This window comes from Aspergillus niger, assembly GCF_000002855.4.
Source record: "Aspergillus niger supercontig An11".
Classification (NCBI taxonomy): domain Eukaryota; kingdom Fungi; phylum Ascomycota; class Eurotiomycetes; order Eurotiales; family Aspergillaceae; genus Aspergillus; species Aspergillus niger.
In genome coordinates, this window is record NT_166526.1 from 1,269,059 (window position 1) to 1,291,916 (window position 22,858).

At 49.2% G+C, this 22,858-nt stretch overlaps 11 protein-coding genes and 1 non-coding gene across 12 annotated transcripts, besides 1 other annotated feature; 6 read left to right on the forward strand and 6 right to left on the reverse strand.

The window, feature by feature from the left end:
• Positions 1–712: 712 nt before the first annotated feature.
• An11g05180 (uncharacterized protein) lies at positions 713–2,514 on the forward strand (the record flags this gene model as incomplete). The annotated part of the gene is made up of 5 exons (XM_059750262.1): positions 713–863; positions 920–1,071; positions 1,131–1,538; positions 1,599–2,234; positions 2,335–2,514. The coding sequence occupies 5 exons, from the start codon at positions 713–715 to the stop codon at positions 2,512–2,514; spliced, it is 1,527 nt and encodes a 508-aa protein (XP_059606714.1).
• Positions 2,515–2,766: 252 nt separating this feature from the next.
• Positions 2,767–3,795, reverse strand: An11g05190 (uncharacterized protein; the record flags this gene model as incomplete). Its single annotated transcript, XM_001394473.1, has 1 exon — positions 2,767–3,795. One exon carries the CDS (start codon positions 3,793–3,795, stop codon positions 2,767–2,769), a length of 1,029 nt encoding a protein of 342 aa, XP_001394510.1.
• A 679-nt stretch (positions 3,796–4,474) lies between these two features.
• On the forward strand, positions 4,475–5,954 carry An11g05200 (uncharacterized protein; the record flags this gene model as incomplete). The annotated part of the gene is made up of 6 exons (XM_059750263.1): positions 4,475–4,531; positions 4,625–4,692; positions 4,805–4,854; positions 5,513–5,624; positions 5,705–5,764; positions 5,819–5,954. The coding sequence occupies 6 exons, from the start codon at positions 4,475–4,477 to the stop codon at positions 5,952–5,954; spliced, it is 483 nt and encodes a 160-aa protein (XP_059606715.1).
• A 262-nt stretch (positions 5,955–6,216) lies between these two features.
• On the reverse strand, positions 6,217–6,288 carry tRNA-Gln (CTG). The gene has a single exon. It is a non-coding gene; the product is annotated as a tRNA-Gln (tRNA).
• A 227-nt stretch (positions 6,289–6,515) lies between these two features.
• On the reverse strand, positions 6,516–6,968 carry An11g05220 (uncharacterized protein; the record flags this gene model as incomplete). The annotated part of the gene is made up of 3 exons (XM_059750264.1): positions 6,516–6,568; positions 6,728–6,823; positions 6,893–6,968. The coding sequence occupies 3 exons, from the start codon at positions 6,966–6,968 to the stop codon at positions 6,516–6,518; spliced, it is 225 nt and encodes a 74-aa protein (XP_059606716.1).
• A 623-nt stretch (positions 6,969–7,591) lies between these two features.
• An11g05230 (uncharacterized protein) lies at positions 7,592–8,950 on the forward strand (the record flags this gene model as incomplete). The annotated part of the gene is made up of 4 exons (XM_001394476.3): positions 7,592–7,867; positions 7,933–8,198; positions 8,262–8,522; positions 8,587–8,950. 4 exons carry the CDS (start codon positions 7,592–7,594, stop codon positions 8,948–8,950), a joined length of 1,167 nt encoding a protein of 388 aa, XP_001394513.1.
• A 160-nt stretch (positions 8,951–9,110) lies between these two features.
• An11g05240 (uncharacterized protein) lies at positions 9,111–12,015 on the reverse strand (the record flags this gene model as incomplete). Its single annotated transcript, XM_001394477.1, has 2 exons — positions 9,111–11,432; positions 11,494–12,015. The coding sequence occupies 2 exons, from the start codon at positions 12,013–12,015 to the stop codon at positions 9,111–9,113; spliced, it is 2,844 nt and encodes a 947-aa protein (XP_001394514.1).
• A 1,215-nt stretch (positions 12,016–13,230) lies between these two features.
• On the reverse strand, positions 13,231–13,737 carry An11g05260 (uncharacterized protein; the record flags this gene model as incomplete). The annotated part of the gene is made up of 1 exon (XM_001394478.3): positions 13,231–13,737. A coding segment is annotated over one exon (507 nt), but the record flags the coding sequence as incomplete, so codon positions are not given.
• Positions 13,738–14,648: 911 nt separating this feature from the next.
• Positions 14,649–15,737, reverse strand: An11g05270 (hypothetical protein; the record flags this gene model as incomplete). The annotated part of the gene is made up of 5 exons (XM_059750265.1): positions 14,649–14,830; positions 15,052–15,160; positions 15,296–15,470; positions 15,545–15,630; positions 15,720–15,737. The coding sequence occupies 5 exons, from the start codon at positions 15,735–15,737 to the stop codon at positions 14,649–14,651; spliced, it is 570 nt and encodes a 189-aa protein (XP_059606717.1).
• Positions 15,738–15,827: 90 nt separating this feature from the next.
• An11g05280 (uncharacterized protein) lies at positions 15,828–17,745 on the forward strand (the record flags this gene model as incomplete). Its single annotated transcript, XM_001394480.1, has 5 exons — positions 15,828–16,350; positions 16,430–16,902; positions 16,965–17,310; positions 17,369–17,445; positions 17,506–17,745. 5 exons carry the CDS (start codon positions 15,828–15,830, stop codon positions 17,743–17,745), a joined length of 1,659 nt encoding a protein of 552 aa, XP_001394517.1.
• A 183-nt stretch (positions 17,746–17,928) lies between these two features.
• Positions 17,929–19,813: a mobile genetic element (Remark: Tndm3 has a short direct repeat at the site of insertion.;~Title: probable transposon Tndm3 - Aspergillus niger).
• On the forward strand, positions 18,039–19,485 carry An11g05300 (uncharacterized protein; the record flags this gene model as incomplete). The annotated part of the gene is given in 1 exon segment (XM_059750266.1): positions 18,039–19,485. A coding segment is annotated over 1 exon segment (1,446 nt).
• Positions 19,814–19,983: 170 nt separating the features above from the next.
• On the forward strand, positions 19,984–22,337 carry An11g05310 (uncharacterized protein; the record flags this gene model as incomplete). The annotated part of the gene is made up of 6 exons (XM_059750267.1): positions 19,984–20,082; positions 20,135–20,247; positions 20,317–21,130; positions 21,230–21,262; positions 21,300–22,024; positions 22,082–22,337. 6 exons carry the CDS (start codon positions 19,984–19,986, stop codon positions 22,335–22,337), a joined length of 2,040 nt encoding a protein of 679 aa, XP_059606719.1.
• Between the last annotated feature and the right edge of the window lie 521 nt (positions 22,338–22,858).

Here is a 22,858-nt window from a genome sequence, read left to right on the forward strand (position 1 = left end):
AGCTCAGCCTGGACAGCAATAACTAGGGTGGATTTATCTCCATATTACTCATACACTCTATTACTTGCCGTTTAGCTTTCTCGACCACGGATTCACCTCTTCCCCGATCTTTCTCTTCCTCATCTTTTCGCCTCTTCAAATACCTTTACATACTCCTCATTCTTTCTAGAGCCTCTCCTTCTTGCGCTGTACATTGGAGCATGCGTTGGGAGGGCTGACGGTGCCACATCGAATTGACCTTGATCTATCTAGTTCAGTGCTCCCATTCAAGCTTGCTTGTGTGCTTGTGCTTGTGCTGGCTCACTGGCTTGACCCTCCAATCCACCCCGCCAGGACGGATCCATGCAGACCATGCCGCCGCGAGCATCGCTAACCAGCTCTTTTTCGGTCACCGACGTCAACAATGAAGTGGTGTGTCCGTTGAAGAATAACGATGGCTCCAATTGCCGCAAAAGATGTCTGGGTGTGAGTACTCTTTCAGCTCTCGCCTTTTCCCCCTCTCAGCTTCCCTCCTGCTCGTTCTTCCCGCCCGCTATCGATCCGAGCCCCACTCTCATGCAATGGTCAGCAAGCAGCCTGCGCCTCTGTGCGAGGACCAGTGCGGCGCAGGCTGAAGAGAAAAAAAATATTACCAGCTGTCGCATTACTCTTCAAGCATGATGCTCGTGGTTAACATGTTCTTTCTGCCCTTCAGGAGAAGCGTTATCGCTCCATGCAGGAGCACATCCGGAGAGCCCACCCGAACCACTACATTCCGAAGCTCCCGGCGACCGAGGAGAGCTTCATCTTGATGGTGACCACCCCTCCAGACCAGCGGGCCCATCTATCTCCTTCAACTCAAGCTCCATCTCGGCGACGCAATGGTCGGTCATCATGGCTGGAATGTGTGGCTCACTGAACGTCGACTGACTGGCTATAGAAGTCGCTGATCGAGATATCTACGTTGCTGACGCTAGCTCGCCGGCAACCCCGCGGGGCATCGACGAGACTCACCCCGCGGCAGCAACCGCCGCCGTCGCATTGGCTCAATTGCACCATAACCGTCTAGCATCCGATTGGGATACGGACATGGTATGCTAGACTACTTTGTGAGCAGTAGAAAAGCGAGATTTGCCTAACTGGTGCGCTAGGAGACTCACTCGGACAACGACCGAGACCGCCTGCGATCGGTTGAACTGCCTTCCCTTCGGGAGCACTTCAAGCAGGAGGCATCGCTGCCTCCATTCTCGTCCCCTCGTCCTCGCGAGCTTCTCCCGTCCATATTGACGCACTCCCCGCCCGGTCGCTCTTCCACTCTGCCTCCCATTCAGCATCGAGACAAGCTTCCCCGCCCTCGCAAGTCATCCATTTCTAGAGCTAGAAAACCGAAGCACGAGCGGACCAGATCGAAGGAATACGGTCGACGCCCTAGTCTGGGCGATCGCAAGGCGCTATCTGCAGAACCACAGACTGCAGCATGGGCTCAAGGCAAGCGCTGGGAAGATTTAATTGAAGCTGCTACCTCGGCCACGGAAGCGGATGACGATCATAATTCGGATGTAGGTGCCTGCTTTTTTTTTCGCAGTCTAGACTCAGACATGTGCTAATCTCAGCCACAGGTTGGTCGGTCGCCTACGATGCCCCCGTTGATCTCCAATATCACTTCGGCGCCTTCGGTCGGCAACCACCGGTCTTCGTTACCCCCGGCTTTTCAACCCTCACCAGGACTGCCGCCACCGACCTCTCATCGGCCTTTCCCACCTCATGCCTATGCGGCGTCACCGCTGCATAAATCTCTGACTCCGCCCCCGTTTGATACCGCACGCAGTCGTGACAGTGATTTGGAACCATTCCCTTCCATTGAATCCTCGCTAGATTCGGCATCGACGGCATCAGGGAAAACTTATGCATTCTCGAGTCATATGAGCACCTCGAACAACGAGTCTAGCCCAGTATTGAACATGTATCCTTCTTCTGCATCCCAACGCCAGCATCATCGGTTTTCAAACCCCACCCCTGCATCATACCGCAATAGAGAGATTCAAATCTATTGCGCCAGTTGCAAACGCCCATGGGCTCTGAATGAATGCTATGCCTGCACAGAATGCATTTGCGGCGTGTGCCGAGAGTGTGTCGGATTGTTCATCAGCAGTCCGCCCGCATCCTTTAGGAATGTGACGTCGAGTCCGGGCAGCGCGATGTCGCATGGACCGACAAGCTATCCCAGTCCCCGTGGCTGCCCTCGCTGCCGCACGGTAGGTGGGAAATGGAAAGCTTTCCAGCTCGACTTCAGGTGAATATATGCCTCACCTTGGGGTCTCCAGATTGAAGCGTACTCTGGAGGCCTTCTGACAGAAATTTTATGTTTTACGGATGTTACGATTAATGGCTTTGAGGGTGCACGGTTACTCAAAATTATGGAGCAATGACATGAGCCAGGCACACGAGCATCACCCAGTGGTCGATGAGTATATGATGTCGCCCTTGACTGTTTATATCTCGGAACGAGTTATTGAAGGGCTGGCCCGACCATGATTCTCACATGCCATGATAAGGACAATCTTATGAAAATCCGGGATTTTGGGTGTTTGGTAGGTATACAACAACGCTGGGCGGGTATATATACTACATGGTGGCATTGGTGTTTTCGATCATGACATTTTTGGTTTATGTTTTTGGATGATTTACATGGGTCGCATTTACGAATATATTGAACATTGGTGTAGTTTGAATTGAATAGATGGTATCGTTCATCATTCTTGGGATCCAGGATATCTATGCCCTTTCTTATGCCTTGCTGGACCACCAGTTCCCACCTATCAACTGCTCCACCAGACTTCCAATCAGTTTGCCTACCCCCACACTCTGTTCACCCCGTGCCTTGCCCATGCCTTCCTTGCTATGCGCATCATCTTCGCCCGCAAAGAATCTCACCAGCACCTCTGCGGCTAGCTTGGAGTCATCCCCATTCCCGTCCACATCACCAATTGCCGTCACATACTGCTCGATAAGCTCTTTCGGCCAACCCAACCTCCCGCCAAAGTCAACACACGTCTCTCTATTGACAAACGAGTCGAATTCAAAGTGCCCTTGATAGGACAGAACACGCCCAGGGCAATACAAGCCCTGAATAGGACAAGGCTTTGTCCCCCCGATGTTCATCCAAGGCGAGGGAAGCGCTTTCTCAGGTGACGACTCAACCGTCACCCAATCCCCATGAATCATCTGCAGCCTCAACGTGCGTTTTCCCCTCAAGCAGGGAAAGGCATCCACAAATCCCTCTGTGAGTTCAACTTGCGCCAGACCAGCTTCTTTTCCATAAGGACAACATCCCACCTTGACCTCATTGGCCGAAGCAGATCCAGCAAGCAAGGCGTCTGCAAGCGCCTGATGGCCAAAACAACTTCCAAAGATCCGCACATGAGGATACTGTTCATATACAGTAGTAATAAAATCCAGCAATGGTGCAACCCATGACTGGTACTCTGCACCATACGTGGACGCCACTGATCCCGTAATCAAGATTCCAGTGATAGGCAAAGCCAGCGGATTGATCACCTCTCCAACCTTGGTCACAAGGGTAGTAGGCTGCGTACTCAAACTAGCCAGCGATGGCAACTGACCACCAAGCGTATCAAACGCCGTGGTGTGGATTTCAATATCTTCATCTCGTCCCTCGTCTGCTGCAATCCGCCCCGCAGCAGCGCGAAGAAGCTTGCGAAATTGGGTACTATAAAGACCGCGAGCGTAGTAGACGTTCGGAACCGGAGCGTCCGTATCCAGAACGGCGATGTGGAGGTGTTTCTGGGTTCTCATATTGTCTCGCGTGTGTGTAGTGTGTTATAGGCTTGTTGAGGGGGTTGGTGTGAAGAGTGGTGAGGGGTAAAATGCATGCCTGATACCAAATCTATTATCTAAACAGTTGGAACTTTGATAAGGCGAGAAATTGGGTGGAACCCTGGACCAGCCCGGGGGATCGAGTTGCCTGTTTCGGTAGGTGATCGAGATGCGGGCGCCGCTTTAGGGTTGAAGCTCGCCGATTCGGGGAGGTTATTGCGGTTTGGGTTGAGGGAGGTCAGAATGACTTGGATTGTGGATCTTTCAATTCGGACTCTCTTTTTAGAAAGGACAAGGGGTCATTGTGACTGAAATAATAATACGTTGGAGCCGAGCAAGTTCATGTTCTGTTGGGGTTTTCCGCTATATTATCATACCGCAGCGAAATCGATTCTACCTGCGCTGTTTAGATAGAAAAAGAAGAAAAGTAACGCAATTAAACAGGTTAGAGATTGATATGGATAGAGAGGCGACCTCGAATTATCATTCCATCAGCATTAAACGATAACCATGTCACAATCATCATCCTGGTTCAAGTACCGACGCATCGATAACCTTAACGCCTCATTCAGCCACCATTTATGACACCGAAAGTCAAAGTACAACCTTAATCAGGTTTTCAATAGTGTTCCTAGTCAGATTATCTCCTGCTGCGGATATGGTCCGCTACCCGTCAATACTACTAGCCTTACCGATAGTCCTTAAGAGTGGCATGGTGATTTCTATGGTCCGGGGGTGTATTCCGGAACAGGAACTTAGTAGAACTTATAGCAAAGTCTACTTTTTATAGATCCTGGCTGTGTGCCAGGCGGTGATTGTTGCTCCGTTTGCAGTAGAGTGGAAAGTCTACAGTAATACATGGAAGTTGCCTGTGCGGTACTGCTACTGCTGATGACTCCAATTGAGAGGTAAATCCATCATGATAGGAAATCATTGTACACGTTAGGATCATATTACAATCATATGTCGTTTAGCTTCCTTTGCTCAGAGATATATGTAAACTCCCACATGGCATGAACAGAATAGGTCCAAGTGCGGGTAAAGCAAACACGAAACCATATCATCAATGGATACTATGACGCTAAGATCAATCAACAGCTGTTCAAAGCACAGTAACTACCACACAATGCCTCAACACCTCCCCCCTCTGACTAACAAGGTCTATTCAATCTCCGCTGGAAGCTATCATTGCGCGAAACGGCCTTCCCTGCCCTCGAAAGAAACTCTTTCCAAGTGCCGTCGCCATGCGCGTGGATGGACAAGTATCTCGTTCCATTTGGGGCATGAAATCCCACAGTCACGACTTTCTTGCCGTCGGCCTTGTCTTTGCTTGAGAGGTGGGGGGTTGTGCCTCTAAGCCATGTGTTAGTATTAGGTCAATCCTACTACCAAACATAAGATGCTCGTATATAGTAGTAAGTAGCTAGTATACTCACTGAATCCTCCCTTCAACGACACGGGGATACTATCAGTCCAGACCAGTGTTATTTTAGATTCGACCAATAACTTACTACCCCCACTGTAAGGGTTAGGAAGGAATCAACTCACCCTTCGCTTGATAGACGTACCCGCGAAATCTACTGTATAACTATACGCTACTCCCGCCTTTGCAGATAGGGTTTCCAGGGAGGTTTGTCTGTATGCTATTCCTAGGGCTTTGGGAGTTGTTTAACAAGTCGGGTAAATATCATGAGAGCCAAGACCATAGTAGAAGGGCATACTAACCCTGCGAGAGCGGATGTATCCAATGAGTGTGGTATATTCCTCTTCGTCGCAGGACGTCCGCCATCGGCCGGGTCGTGGCACGGGTAAGTTGGTAGCTACTAGTTGAGTCGGCTGGGATAGAGGAAGTTGGAATTCATATAGGGTAGATATATGGTTATTGAAGCTCTGGCCGCGGAGAGTGCACGGTATGTACGAAGAGCATCATAGGCATTTCATCTAGAAGGTATGATATCCAGATGTCTTTGGATTGAATTAAAGGAGTGGTACTTGGTGGCAGGGATGCCCCTCAATGTCATGCGGAGCAAGGTACTGCCGAGCCTGGCCGCTCCTTTGACCGCCATAAGCGGCAGAACCTCGTCGACCTCACTGAAGAATTTACGGATATAAGCGGCTATATGCGGATATACTTTTGAACAGCTCCGAAAAAGACGAGTCGGGATTTTGTACTTTTTTTACCGCCTTGGAGGAAGTGACAGAATCGGTTGTCTGTGGCCGCTGAGCCAAATACTTCGTTGGTGCGGGAGTTTAGATGGTGAAATGTTGTTCATATACATGGTTCTTCTTTATAACTATTGTGGACGACATGGTTTACTAAGTATATAAGAAGAAAAGTGATAACAAAAAGCAAAAACAAGAGAGACTCCCGGAGCATCTCTGTGTTAAAGGAGGTCAAAAAGGTCGTGCCCGGGATCGAACCGGGATTGCTGGAATCAGAATCCAGAGTGATGACCATTACACTACACAACCTGTTGTTGTGATAGGCTGTGCTGCAATATGATAAATAAAGCAGAATCATAATTGATATTAACAGTAGCTAGGTTATATAGAACTTGTGATTTGTCTCTCTCTGCTCTAGCATTTTTTCTTCGTCAAGGTTGCGACTAACTATATATACACTGAAACCTAGACCCCTCGACAAGTTAAAATAAATCTAGGTTTTACAGACTACTGTTTCACGTTCGATGATGGCGGAATTATTCCGGCTGTCTCTCCTCGCAGTCACTGATGCGGAGCAACTGAACCGGCCCTGTAGACAAAAATAAATAACCCCATCTTCAATCTACATGTGATCATGAATTGCATGAATCCATTCAAGTTGTTTACCCGAGCAACTTGCAGAACCATTTCTCAATACTCACGCACAGTCACCTTAGTATGCAGTGTATATGTAATAGTAATCAAATACCATCCCCCATGACAGAAGAAGACCCTACTACCCCGATCGGGAAACACATGCCCTCATCCCCATCCCCATCCACCCTATCCATCATGACTCCATCATCTCGAAACACCAATAAATGAGAAACATAAGATCCATCTCTCGCCCGAGAAAGATAGCAAGCATTACTACCGTTTCCACCGGCACTTCTCCGCTGATCATCCCTCATACCCGACCCTCCATGTTCTAGCCATCCACCATCCACCATCTTCCCAATAGTAAGAGACGATAGGACTAAGATCGATACATACAACCTCAACTACAAACCACTATACCATCAACAACTACAACAAATTGTCGCTAAAGCTACCACCACTACACTCACTCCAGAACCCTTAAGAAACAAATCTGCTAGCATAATAATAATAATCACAAGCTCTTCCCGCTCACACATCACAACATCACCGCCGGGATTGCGCCATCGGCAAATCAACATTCGTGATCGCCGACGCCCGCGGCGCACTCCTCCTATGAGAACTCGCATATGCCACGTTTACTTTCAACGTATAGCCTGTCTCGCACCTGGCGCACGCAATTCCCCTCCACTGATTGTTACATCGCTTATCGTTCCGAACTGCTAGTTGGGCTCGGCGCGTTCGCCAGGGGTTTTGGTTTGCACGGTAGTGGGTTGATGATGATGATGCGAGGGAGGAGGGGGAAAGGGAATCTGGAATGAGGGGTATATAAATACTACTGGTGTCGACCCTGCTGGTAGTGGTTTCTTTTTTCTGCACTACTATCTACACTACTACTGGTTTAATCAACTGCTTCTTTGATTGCAGTGATTACTGATTGATAAGATTCTACTATTCATCTATTGACCCCATCACTATGGCTCTTACTCAACAACAACCCGCCAGTATCCCCCTGGACGTCTTCCCCGACGGTCTGAAAACCACTGGTCAACACCCTCCCCTCTACGAACATATCCATCCCTTCGATAAATTCCCCAAGGAGATCACTGGCCCCACGGTCTGGAAGCCCGAGGATTATAGCAACAACCCGGAGAAATGGACGCATCGGTTCACGGCCGAGGAGATCGAGGAGCTGTCCGCGGCTGCGGATGCGTTTTTGGATGCGAAGATTCCCATGACTGGTATTAGCAAGGTATGCCACTTACTTACCAGCCTTATTGGTTTTGGTCGGTGGTTGCAGGGTATTGATGACAGCAGAGCAACTTCCCCCTCCCCAACCTAGCCGCCCGCCTCCACGAACTCCGCGCCGACCTCCTCGATGGCAAGGGATTCATCCTCTTCAAGGGCTTCCCCGTTGAGAAATGGGGAAACCACAAGTCTGCTGTCGCGTACATGGGTCTCGGCACGTACCTCGGGTACTTTGTTAGCCAGAACAGCAGGGGCCATGTTCTCGGTCATGTGAAGGACCTGGGTGAGGATCCGACGCAGATTGATTCGGTGCGGATTTATCGCACGAATGCTAGGTGGGTTATCACGTCACTCGTTTATTTTCTCGTTGGCAGTGCTGGGAGAAGCTAATTGTGTAGACAATTCTTCCACGCAGACGACTCCGACATCGTTGGATTGCTTTGCATCCACCGCGCCAAGGAGGGCGGCGAGTCCGACCTGTGCTCCTCTCACAACGTCTATAATGTCCTGGCGAAGGAGCGCCCGGATGTGCTCAAGACTCTGACGGAACCCATCTGGTACTTCGACCGGAAGGGCGAGACCAGCACGGGGCAGGAGGAGTATATCAAGACGAGTGTTGTGTATCTGGAGCGTGGGGAGAATCCTCGGGTTTATACCAAGTATGTGTTTATTGCCTTGAATTGTTTTGATGTTGATGGAGGGCTGTGCTGACGCTATTCGCAGATGGGACCCCTACTATGTGCGATCCCTCACTCGCTTCTCCGACGCTGGAATCATCCCTCCGCTTTCGGCTGCTCAGGTCGAAGCCCTCGAGGTCCTTGAGGCGACTTGCAACCGCGTTAAACTGCACATGGTCCTTGAAGTCGGCGATATTCAGTTCCTGGCCAACTCTCATGTGCTGCATGCACGCACGGCCTATGTTGATCACGCTCCCCCTACGCCCAGACGCCATCTCATGCGGCTGTGGTTGGCTACGCCGGAGAGCGAGGGCGGATGGAAGCTGCCGTTCTGGGATAGCAATGAGAAGAAGAGGGGTGGTATCCAGGTTGATGATCAGGCCCCGGTGGCTCCCTTGGATGCTGAGTGAACGGGTCAAAATGATTCAATGATATTCATGTCTGTAATGTGTACGTTTAGCTTCAATACCATGTTAAATTAGTTATTCGAATTATGTTATACCTCGTGTGCCTCATTAATCGTAATTCATACAAGTTTTGCCTCTTTCTATCGGTAGATATAATAGGGGGTCACTGCACAATTTTGTAGTTACCTCCGCTGATAATTTCCAGCTTGCCTTTGGAGACCATCCCAGCCAGGAACTCTCGCAGCTCCTCGTTGCTATACGGGAATCCCCCCGGAACGGCAATCTTTAGCATCATCACGATTCGTTGCAGTGGCATTGCGCCCTGGTTGGTCAACATGCCCACAATGAATTGCCAATAGAGATTCATCTTCTCCATCGCCGCCGCTTCGGCCGTTTCCTTCGCTGCTGCTGCCGCGGCCGCATCGGCCTCGGCTGCTGCTTGTGCTGTTTCTGCAGACTGATCCTCCGCATCACCTGCGCCAGGTAACCCGGGCTCTCCGCCTGATGCATCTCCCTCCTCGCTCGGAAGAACTTCCAGGACTCGGAATGTATCCCGCTGTGTTTCCATTAGAATGCGCTTGCTTACCCAGAAGAGACATGCGCTTCGCACGAGTGCAGTCGACATCCCAAGTTCACCGGCGAGTTCGTCCGTTGTCCTGGTCACGGCCTCATCCGACTCAGAATTGAAGGCGTAGATCACCGTAGCTTGCCAGGTGGTAACCTCGTCCATGAACACACGATCCTCGAGATCTAGCTCGACAGTGACCTGTCCGAGTCCATTCAGCCAGGTGAGCTTGCGCGACTGCTTGAGCGATCCGAATCCTTGCGCGTATCGCTGCTGGAGCGAAGAAATCTCCTCTGGAACATTAAATTCCAGCCCTTGAATCTCAGGCCAGAAGAAGTGGGACAGGATCTTGGCGTGAAGCTCTGGCATGTCTTCCTCGTCCTCTGGCGCTTGTCTACCATCAGGAGTAACTGGCAGTGGCGCGGCCTTGCGCTTCCCGCTCAATCCTTGATCATTGCGTATAACGGCGTCAACGCGACGGGAGTCAAAAATGTCCCGCAGCATGACTTCACAGGCTTGCAAGGCATTGTCGCCAAAGCGCACCTTGAGAAGTTCCAGAACGGACATCTCCTGGTCAAAGTCGGCGCGCTTCTGTAGTAGCCGCTCGCCCAGCATGTTCTGCATCTCCTTGACAAACATCTCCTTGGACTCGAACAGACTGATAAGGCTTCCAATAACGTCGGACGTTTTCGACTTCCGATAGTCTGGTGCCGCATCGACCGGATCGGGTACCCAGTTCATGTCATCCCAGTCGAGCTCCCCACTATCAGCTCGCAGCGAATTCTGGTGTGCTTTGGTCAATTCAGCTGACAACTCCACCAGTGTATCCGTGTGTGAAGCAGTTTGTCCATCAGCATCGGCCGGGTCAGACAAGAGTCCGCCAACTATGACTTTGACTGTGTCGTCGCGGTCGCGAAGATATCTGCGAATGGGCCGAGCAATCCGATCCAGAAGCACCCCCTTAGGATCTAGCAGGTTGAATGCTCGTATAATGGAGATATACACCTGCAGAATTTCGACGGTAGAAGCACCTGGGTGCAGCAATCGTTGATTGAGAACGGCAATAAAAGAGTGCGTCAGGTGGGACCGCGCTGCTGGATATGTAGTAAAGTGTCGTAAATCTTCGATGGCTCCACTGCTCGCAGGCCACTCGACAATGATATCAAAGAGTTCGCCTGCCCGGAGAGCCCCGAGGCGAGAAATTCCGACTTCCTGCCACTTCTCCACGTCACTCAGATTCACATCGAGACTATCCGGTTCCCTCACACCAGATTCGGGGGTGTTGATAATTGCTAGGACTTGCACGACCAGCCGCGCGAAAACATTCTCAATCCAGTGCCGTAAATGCTGGACGACTAGTGACGGCCCTTCCCATTGCCCGGTGTATGCCGCTCGAATGAACTCGCTCAGCATGGTGTCCATGACACTAGCAAAGACCTTCTGCGCCTTATCGCCGCCCATCCCAACCATCTGTAGCCCATCAAAGAGCACCAGGAGGATCTCTCGAGACGCACTGACACGCGCATCCTCTCCGGCCATCAGCATCATTCTGGCATCGACAGAGGGCTCATTTCGCCAGTCCTGGTACGAGACCGAGAATTGCCGATCGACCTCCATGTCATCAACGCTCCCTGACTCGTCGGCATCTCTCTCCTCACCCAGCTTATCAATTCCGAGGATAACCAGTGCCTCCGTAGTAATCACATGAGTCAGCAACGTGGACCTCAACGACCACGGCAACGCATAAGCCACCATCATGTGGAAGGACGTCCGGAGCTTAACGAACATAGGCTCCTGATCGGGAGTATCCAGAAGCGGCAGCAGATATTCCATCAAGTGCGAAAAGTATAACCTCCTTGCCAACTGCAAGCAGTCCACGATCTTATGTAGCAACCTTTCTTTGTGAGGATAATTTAGAAGCTGTACACTCCACGATCAGCACCACGCACATAATTTGAAGAACCCCAGATTTGCATCCTACCTTATACAGCCCGCCCCTAAAATTCTTCAAAAAGTGCCTCCGCATCTCATACGCATACCAGTCCAGTATGTTCCTTTGCGCCATATCCTCCGCCACGTCCAATCCCATTGTAAAAGGCTTCATCAAGTACTCGAACGCCTCAATCACCTCCCGCGAAGGCTTCTTATCGCGATTCGTCAATCGCAAGAACTTCGCCTCTCCTATATCTTCATATCGGTAGAGTATGTCGAACCCGCAGTCCGGGATGGCAAGGAAGGTTGTCGCAACCTGCCAGGCGCGATCCAGTGTCGCTTGGTCCATCCATGGCTCATCTATGTCGGTCTTATCTGACGTTACCGAAGATCGAAACTGCGAGCTGCTATCGCGGGTTTTCGTGCCGGAGGAGAATGTCGGAAAGAGAGTGGAGGTTGTAGGTCCGATTGCGAGGCCTGCGGATGGGAAATCTTCTAGGGACGCGGAAGGGAGGACGGAGTTGAACACGCGTCGGCGGCTGGTGTGGATGGCAGTGGTTGTGGATGGCATTTTGGCGGCTTAATTATAGCTCAATCCATCATTGATTCTTATGGGTCGCGTCTGAGAGCACTCCTTTACCAAGATGCTATGGCTTGAGGGGTGTTTGTTGATGCAGGCGTTTGGCACAATCATGGATAACGCGATTAGTCATCTGATCAGCGTGCTTATCGATAAGAGTTCCGAAAGAGGAAATGTGCAATCAAAGATGCTTTGCATAGAGCAGCTTCAGTATGTTGAGCTATCTTGACTGACTTTCGCAAGCATAGAGTCCAAATTTAATTCATGCTAAATATAGTCAGAAATTCGAGCTTAGCTGTTGTGTTTCATTGTGTGGTAGACATTGTTGATGCCGCCATCTGTTTTTATTCAGTATGCGGTAGAAAAATATATCCCAACTAAGTAGGTGCTAGCAATTCCAATAACTTCTTAAAGAGTATTGTACAATACTAGTTGAACGATGCTTCCATGCACCTGAGAAGGAGAAAAAAGTCTAAAACAGATCATTCGAGCATACACAGCAAGTTCTACATGTAGAAAAGCATCTACGTGTATGCTCAAATTTAGGTGTGGGTGGAGGGAGAAGGCCATGGCGTACATCCTCCTAGTCAGATGATAGACCAAATAGGAGTCGAGTACTTTTCTCAGTAGCACACAGAACTCAGGTAGTATCTGTCATATTCAAGAGCACTTCTAGATTGGTCAATCCCATAGTGCTCAGGCGGGGTTTCCATCCTTGCAGCTTGAAAGCGGGGGTCAAAACTCTGCATGAGATAGTAACAATGCCCACCTCTCTTGTTCCGAGCGGGCAAAGGGATATCCGGACTATATGCAAGACTGGGCTTATCACTTTGCCGCGGTACTTTGCTGCTAGAAGTCATGGTGGAAGCAAGAAAGCATTGCGTCTACTAACCGGGTCATGATATCTTGTATTGCTCTACGGCCATCAAAGTATCAAGTAACAGGTCTACAATTCATTCCATTGCGCGGCATGTATCAGTCATCTATAGAGTATCTTGCCGGTGCAGTAAACAGAATGCCTCTCTGACATCTATATGGGACACAGACGGGGATGGCGTATGGCAACGAAGCCGTATCGGTTCATGCCCGACGCAGGATGGTCATGAAATAAGTCGGGTCACACGGGCCCCTAGGTTGGTATACTAACAATCCCTGACAATGATGATCCAATCCGGTGTACGTCTAGGCCGCCTTACCGTCATCTACCTTCTCCCACTCGCTATCGGTACTTTGGTAACCGGAGCTCTCGCCGCTAACGCTCAGACGCTTTCGAATTTCGCCTTGTTCCTCAGGTGGCCGAAGAGTTGCCGATGCGGCGAGGGACCGAGGAGCGGAAGCGGTGGCAGCAGCACCCTTGTGCTCCGTCAGAAGCTCTGTTTCCGTATCACTCCCGGCACTGTCGAGAGTCGCCGGGGTTTTCCGACTGCCGTCTGACTTGGCTTGGCTCTCTGCAGGCTCCTCCTCCGATTGTTTCCTTTTCTCCGCTTCCTGAGCTTGCACCTGCCTCAGCTCCTGAGCGAACCAGTTGATGGACCACCATAGGGCGCCAGACAAGATAGACAAAACAAAAAAGTGGATGCTATAGGTGGCTAGCAGGAGGGCGAAGAGGAGAGCCTGGAGGGCGGCGAAGGTGACGTTGGTCGCGATGAGGAGGGAGGGGGTGGGACCCGGGGTAAAGATGCTAGACCAGAGATCCTCCATAAACGAGCCCATAATTTCGGATTACTCGCGATTGCGGCTAGTTGCGGGGAACGGTTGGAGACTCGGGGGGTCACAGAAAGCGGCTCTGGGGTAGGGGAACTGTGGAATGACGTTGATGTCGGAAACTGGAATCCGTCGTTGTTGCTGAGTTTTCCTTCTTTCCCTGGAGACCGGTTGCGCAACAACCTGTTAGCAACGCCAGGACGTCGGGGATGGAGGACAACAAACTGTGCAGCAAACCGGGATCTCAGTCGCAACTGCGGACCGGTGGCCAAAAACAAAATACCGTTCGGAGGGGAGAAGTAAGGATGCGGATGGAAGGTAGGACGAGGACCGGTGGTCGACCGAAGCAGACGGTCGGCGTTTGAGTCGAGGTTCCAGGTGGGGAAAAAGAGGAGAACGGGAACTGGATCCTGGGCCGATTTGCCAGGAGCTAATGGTGAAGTTTAAATCCCCGTGGGGAGAGATACAGCTGCTGGTTATGAAGATATACGGGAGGCTAAATGAAAAGCTGGTGGGCTGCGAAAGGGAGAAAAAGAAGGAATGAAGATACTGAAGGGGAGTGACTCTTTTGGAGAGCGTCACGCCCGCCCGACGGAGGGGCAGCTGCCCTTTCGCCGTAACGTTACTAAGTTACTTAAGTTACTAACTAAGGCACCGATGGGTGTGTTGGAGCCGTTTATCATCACGGGACTCCCCTTCAGGCATCGATCTCTCATGATCACGACCGCTGGATGGCCGGAATGACCGACTTGATAATGTCACTCCATTATACCTATCCTCCTAACTAAGGTAGCGCGCATTTTGGGTTTTGGGCTCGAATGTCTCAAAGTCAAGTCAAGCTATTAGTTACTGGGAGTATCTTCTTCCGGTAAACTACACGGCTGCATAGGCTTGCTTCCCTTGGTTTGGCCCATCTAATATCAAATACCGCCGATCGGCTTTCGACCTGAGGGCTTCCGCTTCGATTGCCGCATCCGCCGTTTAAGATGATGTAGCTTCTGCGGCACCTCCTGCACCCGCTTTCGGACATCCCAGAAAACCTTGTGATTGGCGGACTGAAGAGGCATCATCCATGAAGATACCATTCTATGATCCACGGCTGCTGAATGTACGATGACGAGGACATGGGGTGTCTTATCAAGCATATATTGGGGGAATCTCATGCGTCCAGCTTATTCGACCATGCGTTTAATAGCGGGCCTGTAGCCATGCGGATGCGGAACCATCGTAAAGGTAATCCTGGGGCTTGTACCACCATAGTAAGAATAGTGTTGGCAGACAATTGATCCCCAGGCTGGACGGCTTTACTCCGACACTAAAGACTGGGTGAGACTGGGCGAGACTGTGAGACTTTCGTCAATTCGCTCCTCTGGCCGGAATGGGAGATGGTGATGCCCGCACGTGTTGCCGTCACGGGATGTCTTGCTTTCCTCTATCGGGAAACCAAACGAATATCTAAAGGCACAGAGTATCAAGAATGACAAGCAAGGTTAAGTCTTGATGAGCTTGTCAAATTGACTATATATCGCTTGACTTCCATGAATATTTTGCTCTCTAAGGAGCAAACCGGCTTTCCATGTAGTTCCATCCCACGCCTGCGCCTTTCTAGTGGATTCGAGCCAGGGTGACTGCGATACGCTAAACCGGACCACAGTTTGGCCTCACCACCTCCACCTCGCGCTTCCCTGACGGTCTCCGCCCGCCGGCCCACTTTCACCCAGACACCACGATTCGACATTGGCCTGCAGATCGCAGCTTAGGGTTCTTTTCTTCTCCCCCCTTCTGCTTCATGGCTATGGAATCGTCCGAATCCTACCGTTCTGTCCACTGCGAATCATGTCGCTTCTCGGCCTCTTGACTTCCTTGGGCATCTGGTTCCTTCTGGTTGGCTGGCCGGGCTATCTGTAGGCAATTGATGCATCTATATAAGCTGCGGTGTAACTCGGGTCTTCCCTTCTGCTTTCTTGGTAAAACAACTCACGTGCCATCACAATAGCGACAAGAGGCATCGCCTGTGTGACCAAGTTGGGCCTATACCCCTTCCTTCTCCTTAAATCAGTCCTCAATTTCCTTTTCTTATCCCTCTTTACCCTCACATGATGGATAAGAAGCCCATCGACCCTGCAAAGGAGCTGTCCCCGGATGGTCGTTCATCCATCCAAGGGGGCACTGCTCACCATGCAGAGGACCCTCTCCCCGAAAGGGAACCCTATGGCCCCCCAGGCATTAGAGGTCTTATAGCAAACCCCTTCGTCCTCATGTGTGCCGCTTGCTCGACACTAGGAGGTCTCACGTTTGGGTACGATCAAGGCGTAGTCTCGGTCATTCTAGTCATGGACCAATTCTTGGAACGTTTCCCCGAGGTGAACTCAGGCTTCTGGAAAGGTCTCATGACGGCAATGATCGAGTTAGGAGCATTCCTCGGTGCTATGAACCAAGGTTGGATAGCGGACAAAATCTCTCGTCGTTATTCAATCATTGTTGCAGTCTGTATCTTCACGGTGGGTTCAGTACTGCAGACAGCAGCGGTTGACTATGCCATGTTGACTGTCGCACGACTGATTGGTGGAGTGGGAATTGGCATGTTGTCCATGGTGGCTCCCTTGTACATCTCGGAAATCAGTGAGTATTGTGACTGTTTCATACCGAACTGGTTTCATTACTTGTACAATGAGCGTCAGCTGACCTGTATTTTTAATAGGTCCTCCCGAGTGTCGCGGTACGCTTCTAGTGATGGAAGAGTTGTTTATTGTTCTCGGAATTGTCATTGCATACTGGATCACCTACGGCACTAGGTATATGTCTGGAGAGTGGGCATGGCGCCTTCCCTTCCTGCTGCAGTTGATCCCGGGCTTCATCTTGATGGCGGGTGTCATCGTATTGCCTTTCTCTCCAAGATGGCTTGTCGCGAAAGGAAGGGTAGAGGAGGCTCTCCAGAGTTTGTCGAAGTTGCGTCAATTGCCTCCATCCGATAAGCGCGTCAGACAGGAGCTTCTGGACATCAAAGCAGAGGTCCGATTCCATCAGGAACTCAACGTAGAAAAGCACCCCAAATTGCAAGGTGGTGGGCTCACGAACGCAATCTTGTTGGATCTGGCATGCTGGGCCGATTGCTTCAAGAAGGGTTGCTGGCGGAGGACGCACATTGGTGTCATGATGATGTTCTTTCAACAGGTGAGTCGCGAAATGCCCCCTCAGAAGTATATCCCGGCAAGCAACTAACACCTCGGGGATAGTTCGTTGGAATCAATGCCCTCATTTACTATGCACCTACACTGTTCGAGACTATGGGATTAGACTACAGCATGCAACTCCTGATGTCGGGTATTGTGAACGTGGGACAGTTGGTGGGAGTGATCACCAGTATCTCAACCATGGACAAATTCGGTCGACGGGCTCTTCTGCTCAGGGGTGTAGCTATTATGGCAATTTGTCACATTATCGTGGCCATCTTGGTCAGCCTCTACTCCGACAACTGGCCCGCGCACCGCGCCCAGGGTTGGGCCAGTGTCGCTCTTCTACTTGTGTACATGGTCGCTTTTGGTGGCTCATGGGGTCCAGTAGGGTGGGCGCTGCCAGCTGGTAAGTATCTAACCCTAATGAACGGCGGAATGCCACTCATGTCTAACTCTCATCGCAGAGGTCTTTCCTTCTTCTCTCCGTGCCAAGGGTGTGGCCCTCTCGACCTGTTCCAACTGGCTGAACAATTTTATTATTGTGAGTTCACCCGGTAATAACAGCCAGATAGTGCGCAATTCTAATACGAGTATTTGATAGGGCTTGATCACGCCGCCGCTTGTTGAAGATACCGGATACGGTGCTTACGTATTCTTTGCAGTCTTCTGTTCACTGGCCTTCGTATGGACACTCTTCTTTGTCCCTGAGACCAAGGGCAAGTCTCTGGAACAGATGGACCAGGTCTTCAAGGATAACTCGAGCGAAGCCGAACAAGCTCGTAGACGTGCTATCGAGGCTGATCTGTTGCGAGAGGAGGAGCAGGCCGTGACTGAGGCCTAATGTTGCTTGTGAATACGGTTGCATTGGTCTACTGGTAGATCCAATGCAGTTCGCTTCTTTTTGTATAACATCACTATTTAGTTAGGACTTACGAATTTATGAGTGCCATGAAATGAAATTTGCATCGTTGAGTAGATTACTAGTTGCTATGCCTTAGTCGGAAGAACTTGTTCTGGACCCTCCTTAACGTAAGCGGCAAGCGAGTCGGCCACGTAAGCGAGTCGGCCACCCCATCGAAACTCGTCCACGCCTCCGAAAGCGATGCTATCCAAACAGCCATTACACCACCAAAAATGCCTAAATCATCAAAAGAGTTGGTGGAACAAGAGGGCAGGCTCTGTTTAGCAGTTGAATCTATTCAGAAAGGTCATACAAAATCTATTCGTGAAGCTGCACGCGTTTTTCAAGTTCTCCGATCAACACTTCAAGATCGCCTAAATGGGCTCAAATTTTGTAAGGATACTAGAGCCAACTCACATAAATTGACCTCTATAGAGGAAGAATCACTTGAAAAATGGATTATATTACTAGATCAACGTGGTGCACCACCAAAGTACTTTCAAGTCCGTGAAATGGCGAATCTACTACTTCAAAAGCGTGGTCAAAATATAATTATCTCTGTCGGATAAAAATGGGTTACCAACTACATCTCAAGGCATGATTCCTTGAAAAGTCGATATAGCTGTCAAATCAACTACAAACGAGTGAAGTGTGAAGAATTTGAAGCTATTCAGATGTGGTTTAAACGCGTACAAACTGCTATATCAACATACGGCATTGTTGACGAAGATATCTATAACTTCGATGAAACTGGCTTTGCTATGGGTATCCTGGGTACTACTAAAGTAGTAACACGCTTAATATGTCAAGGAAGACCCTTTCTTATATAGCCAGGGAATCGCGAATGGATAACTTTAATTGAGTGTATCAACGCTGCTGGATGGGTGCTATTAGTATATTTAGTGTTAAAAGCAAAAACATATATTCAAGCTTGGTACGAAGGAAGTCTACCATCTTCCTGGAGGATTGCTATATCCTCAAATGGATGGACTATATGAGAGATTGGGGAAGCATGGCTCAAAGATTATTTTATTTTATATATCAAAACACGAAGAACAGGTCAATATAGCCTCCTCGTACTTGACGGGCATGATTCGCATCTAACACCTCAATTTGATGATATATATTATTAAAATCAGATTATACCTGTCTGTATGCCTGCTAATTCCTCACATCTATGTCAGTCTTTAGATGTTGTATGCTTTTCGCCTTTGAAGAAGGCTTATAAAGATTAAGTTCAATAGCTTATCCGTACGGGATATCATCATATCGAGAAGGTTGATTTTCTTGACATGTATTTGAAAACCCATGCTCAAGTGTTTACTAAAATAAATATATAAAGTGCTTTTAGAGCTTCAGGTCTTGTTCTTCTAGATTCCAGTAAGATACTAGAGAATATGATTTTCAAGGAGACCAGCTGTCCGAGCAGTCAAAGTATCTCCTCTTCTTCGATCTTTACAAAAATACCAAGGAATTTGAGGTAATTCAAGAAGTATGAGTCTACATTATCTCAATTACTTTAATAACAAGATACTCCAGTTATACTAATACAGTCAGCTTTATCGTACATCTTCAAAGGCGCGGAGGTTGCTTTGAATCATATAGTATTATTTGAGCATGAAAATCGCCAACTACGTGAAGCTCTTGACAAACGAAACACTAAGCAGAAACGCAATTAATATTAAATGGATGGTTTGAATGGCCTCATTGTACAAGAAGCGCTTGAGGCTTTCAACCATGCTAGAATATTGGAAGAACAGGCTGGGGATGCAGGTCCTAGGGAGGATCAATCACGCCGTCGGGCGCCTCCTAGGTGTAGCGCGTGCCATATTGTAGGGCATATACGTACTAGATGTCCTAATCGAGCAGTATCTTGAGATAGAGCGCTTTTAAGCGTTGAATTAGGTGTTCAAAAAGCATCATTTTGTATGTAAATCAGAATGATGATATACTACTAGCGGAGGTGGCCGACTCGCTTACGTGGCCGACTCGCTTGCCGCTTACGTTATCTCCGCTGACTAACAGGCAACAGCAGGCCCACAGCTGCATCTTTGTCAGCGGGTCGGAAGCTTTTCGCCTTCAGCACATCCGTCAGCTTCCCTTCTCCTTGCTATTTTCCTATCACCTTTGAAGACCACTGAATTACAGCATATATGGTCCCTCCAGACGCTGTATAACATGTATCAATCTCCGACACCTGCTGACAGGTCGGAAGAGGATCCCCAGAAACATAGGAAGCGTATTTCAAGGGCCTGCGATTCATGTTACAAAAGAAAGGTCGGTTTTGCTCTCTGGACGTGCTTCAGAGTCACTTTTTGACCATTTGTAGATAAAATGTGATGCCGCCGTGCCTCAGTGTAATTGGTGCAGCCATCATGACATCCCGTGCACCTTCAATAGGGTCATTACTCGGAAGCGGAAAGCCAAGACTGATGCAAAAGGGTATGGCTTAAGCCTCTGATTGAAGAATACAATCGCTGGGCTATATTCTGACGGTGTATACGATTATAGAGAGAAAGAGACGACTGGGTTGGCGGAGCGTATTGAGCGTATAGAAAAGTTCCTTACGGAAAACCTTCTGAAAGAGCCCAGTCAGTATGCTGGTTTAACGCCTAATCTCCATCTACTAACATACGCAGCTCCTTCTGCAACACCACCTAGTGTGAATCATCATGAGTCCCCTATAGAATCGCATCCTTCGAGTTACACTCACGACTTTTCGAGAGAATCGTCGACCTTCAATGAGAAGTCAGGTTCTTCTTCGGTGCCTCTGCATTTCGCAGGTCGTGAGTTAGGATGCATCAACTTGTTCACGGGCATCCCCTTGTTACTCCCAGAGGGCAAGCAATGGGTCCAGTCACGGACTGGACAGAACATCTCGCTCAGCAAATTAGTCACTTCTAACAAGCCACCATGGGAAAGACAGCGGGCGTTAGCATCCAATGCGCTGGTGATGAACCCCCATCCCGAAAGCGCATTCGAGCTGCCTGATCGAACCCTCATAGACACATACTTCAGACTGTTCTGCATATCGTTTGTCAGGCGTATATTTCCAGTTGTGGACCCCATTCTGTTCAAAGAAACTATCGAAAATGCTTATCAGCAACCACGAACGAGGCTTCCTTATGGGAAAGTGAGCACCAGGGCATGTGTGCTTGCCTTTGCTGCGTTTATCTCTCTAGTACCACCTCTTGAGTTTGAGACTGAATTTCGAAAACTTGCCCCTCTCAACAGTGAGGCCTATTTCACGAGAGCACAATGTCTGGTGCCCCAGGTTTTGCAAGAGTCTGCCTCGGTGGAGGGACTGCAGGTGGTATCCATGATGGTGAGTCCGGATCCTCTAAGCCCGCTGTGGGGTCTTTGCCCACCGATGTCGGTTGTTTTATTCTTTATACAAAGACCACATCCACTGTTTTTTTAGTAGCTGCAGATGCGTTCTCGTGCGCTGACGCCATTGGTAGGCACTCTTCGAGCTTGTAACCGGCAACTTACAGTCAGCCAGCTACTACGGTTCGATTGCAGCACGCATGATATTCTTATTGGGTGGACACACTACTAGTTCAATGACAGAAGACCCGGAGACGTCGCAAAACGAGATTGCCATGAGATCGCAGAGACAAATTCGATATCTCTTCTGGCTTGGTTACACCATCGAAAAGGATGTGTCTCTCCGGACTGGACAGCCCCAGCTCTTCACGGAAGATAACTGCGACTTGACAATACCGGCCACTTATAGCGAGAATCTATTCAAATTCCCGATCGACTGTCGGCAGATACCTCCAGAAGACATGCCAGAAGACCCAGTCTATCCAGTGGATATCCGTCTGAGTATAATCAAGGCTCGAGCCTACAACGCCCTTTACTCTTTCAAAGGCCTGAAGAAAACGGACGCCGAGATTTTGAAGGAAATTCGCGAACTGGACGACGAGCTCGAGAAATGGAGACTATCGATACCTCTAGCATGGCGACCTACATTGTCCTTCGTCAAAGAGACCCCCGACCCGAATGCCAACATGCATTCAGTCATATTACGACTAAACTATCATCTCTGCATGACAATCATTCACCAAGCCAGTGGCAGATGCAGGGACTGGTCTAAAGAAGAAGGTGGGATCATGCATGGCGTAAACTCCAGCTTAGCTCTGTCCGTCGAAGCCAGTCGTTCAACACTACTCTATCTCCAAGCATCAGAACACGTCCTGATCGACGGTATATTCTGGTACGTGTCTTCACCCACGTCCCATCAACAATCTCCTTCACTAACAACGTAACTCAGGACCCTCATTTTCTACCCCATGTCCGCCCTTCTAGCCATATTCTGCAACATCCTCCAAAACCCCTCCGATCCCCAGGCCACCAAAGATCTTGGCCTGCTCAAAACGGCAATGAGCATGCTGGAAAGGATCTTCCTGCGCCAACCGTCCTCGGTCAATGAGATCGTTCATATCAAGATGATTGCTGATTATGTGTCTGAGTTGTATAGACTGGCTAGCTGTGCTATTGAAAAAGCGTGGTATGAGCGTTCTGGTTAAGGATGGTTTTTTATTTGGTATTATTTGTGCTCTATGGGGCGGGTCCAAGGTATATACAGGTTAGAAGACTTGGCGTTTGTTGGTTGTGTTCGAAAGGGATGACTTTCCAGGGCGTCTAGAAACGGATTCAACATTAGGGATGCTACGGATTATTCGGTAGATGGGTACATCGTCTAGATTGCATGAAGGCCTTTTAACGCATGTCTACTGAAGAAATATATTTTTCAACGAATATATTATATTGATCTTGACTATCATAATAGTAATAAAGTGAAGACCTAGATCTTGAACAAAGTCAGCAAGACAGTTCATTCATTCTTTCGTGATTGCAAGCAAAGCAATAAAAGCAATTGAGCTTATTTCAGATATTATATGCGCAGTTATAATCAAAGAGTACAATTTGTACTTTCAGATGGGGTTGAAACAAAGATATACGCAAATCATCATATAAGCCAAACTAGGAGACATATTGCTCGACTTACCAATTAGGTTTTGTATTGGGCATGCGTGTTAAGCCAAAG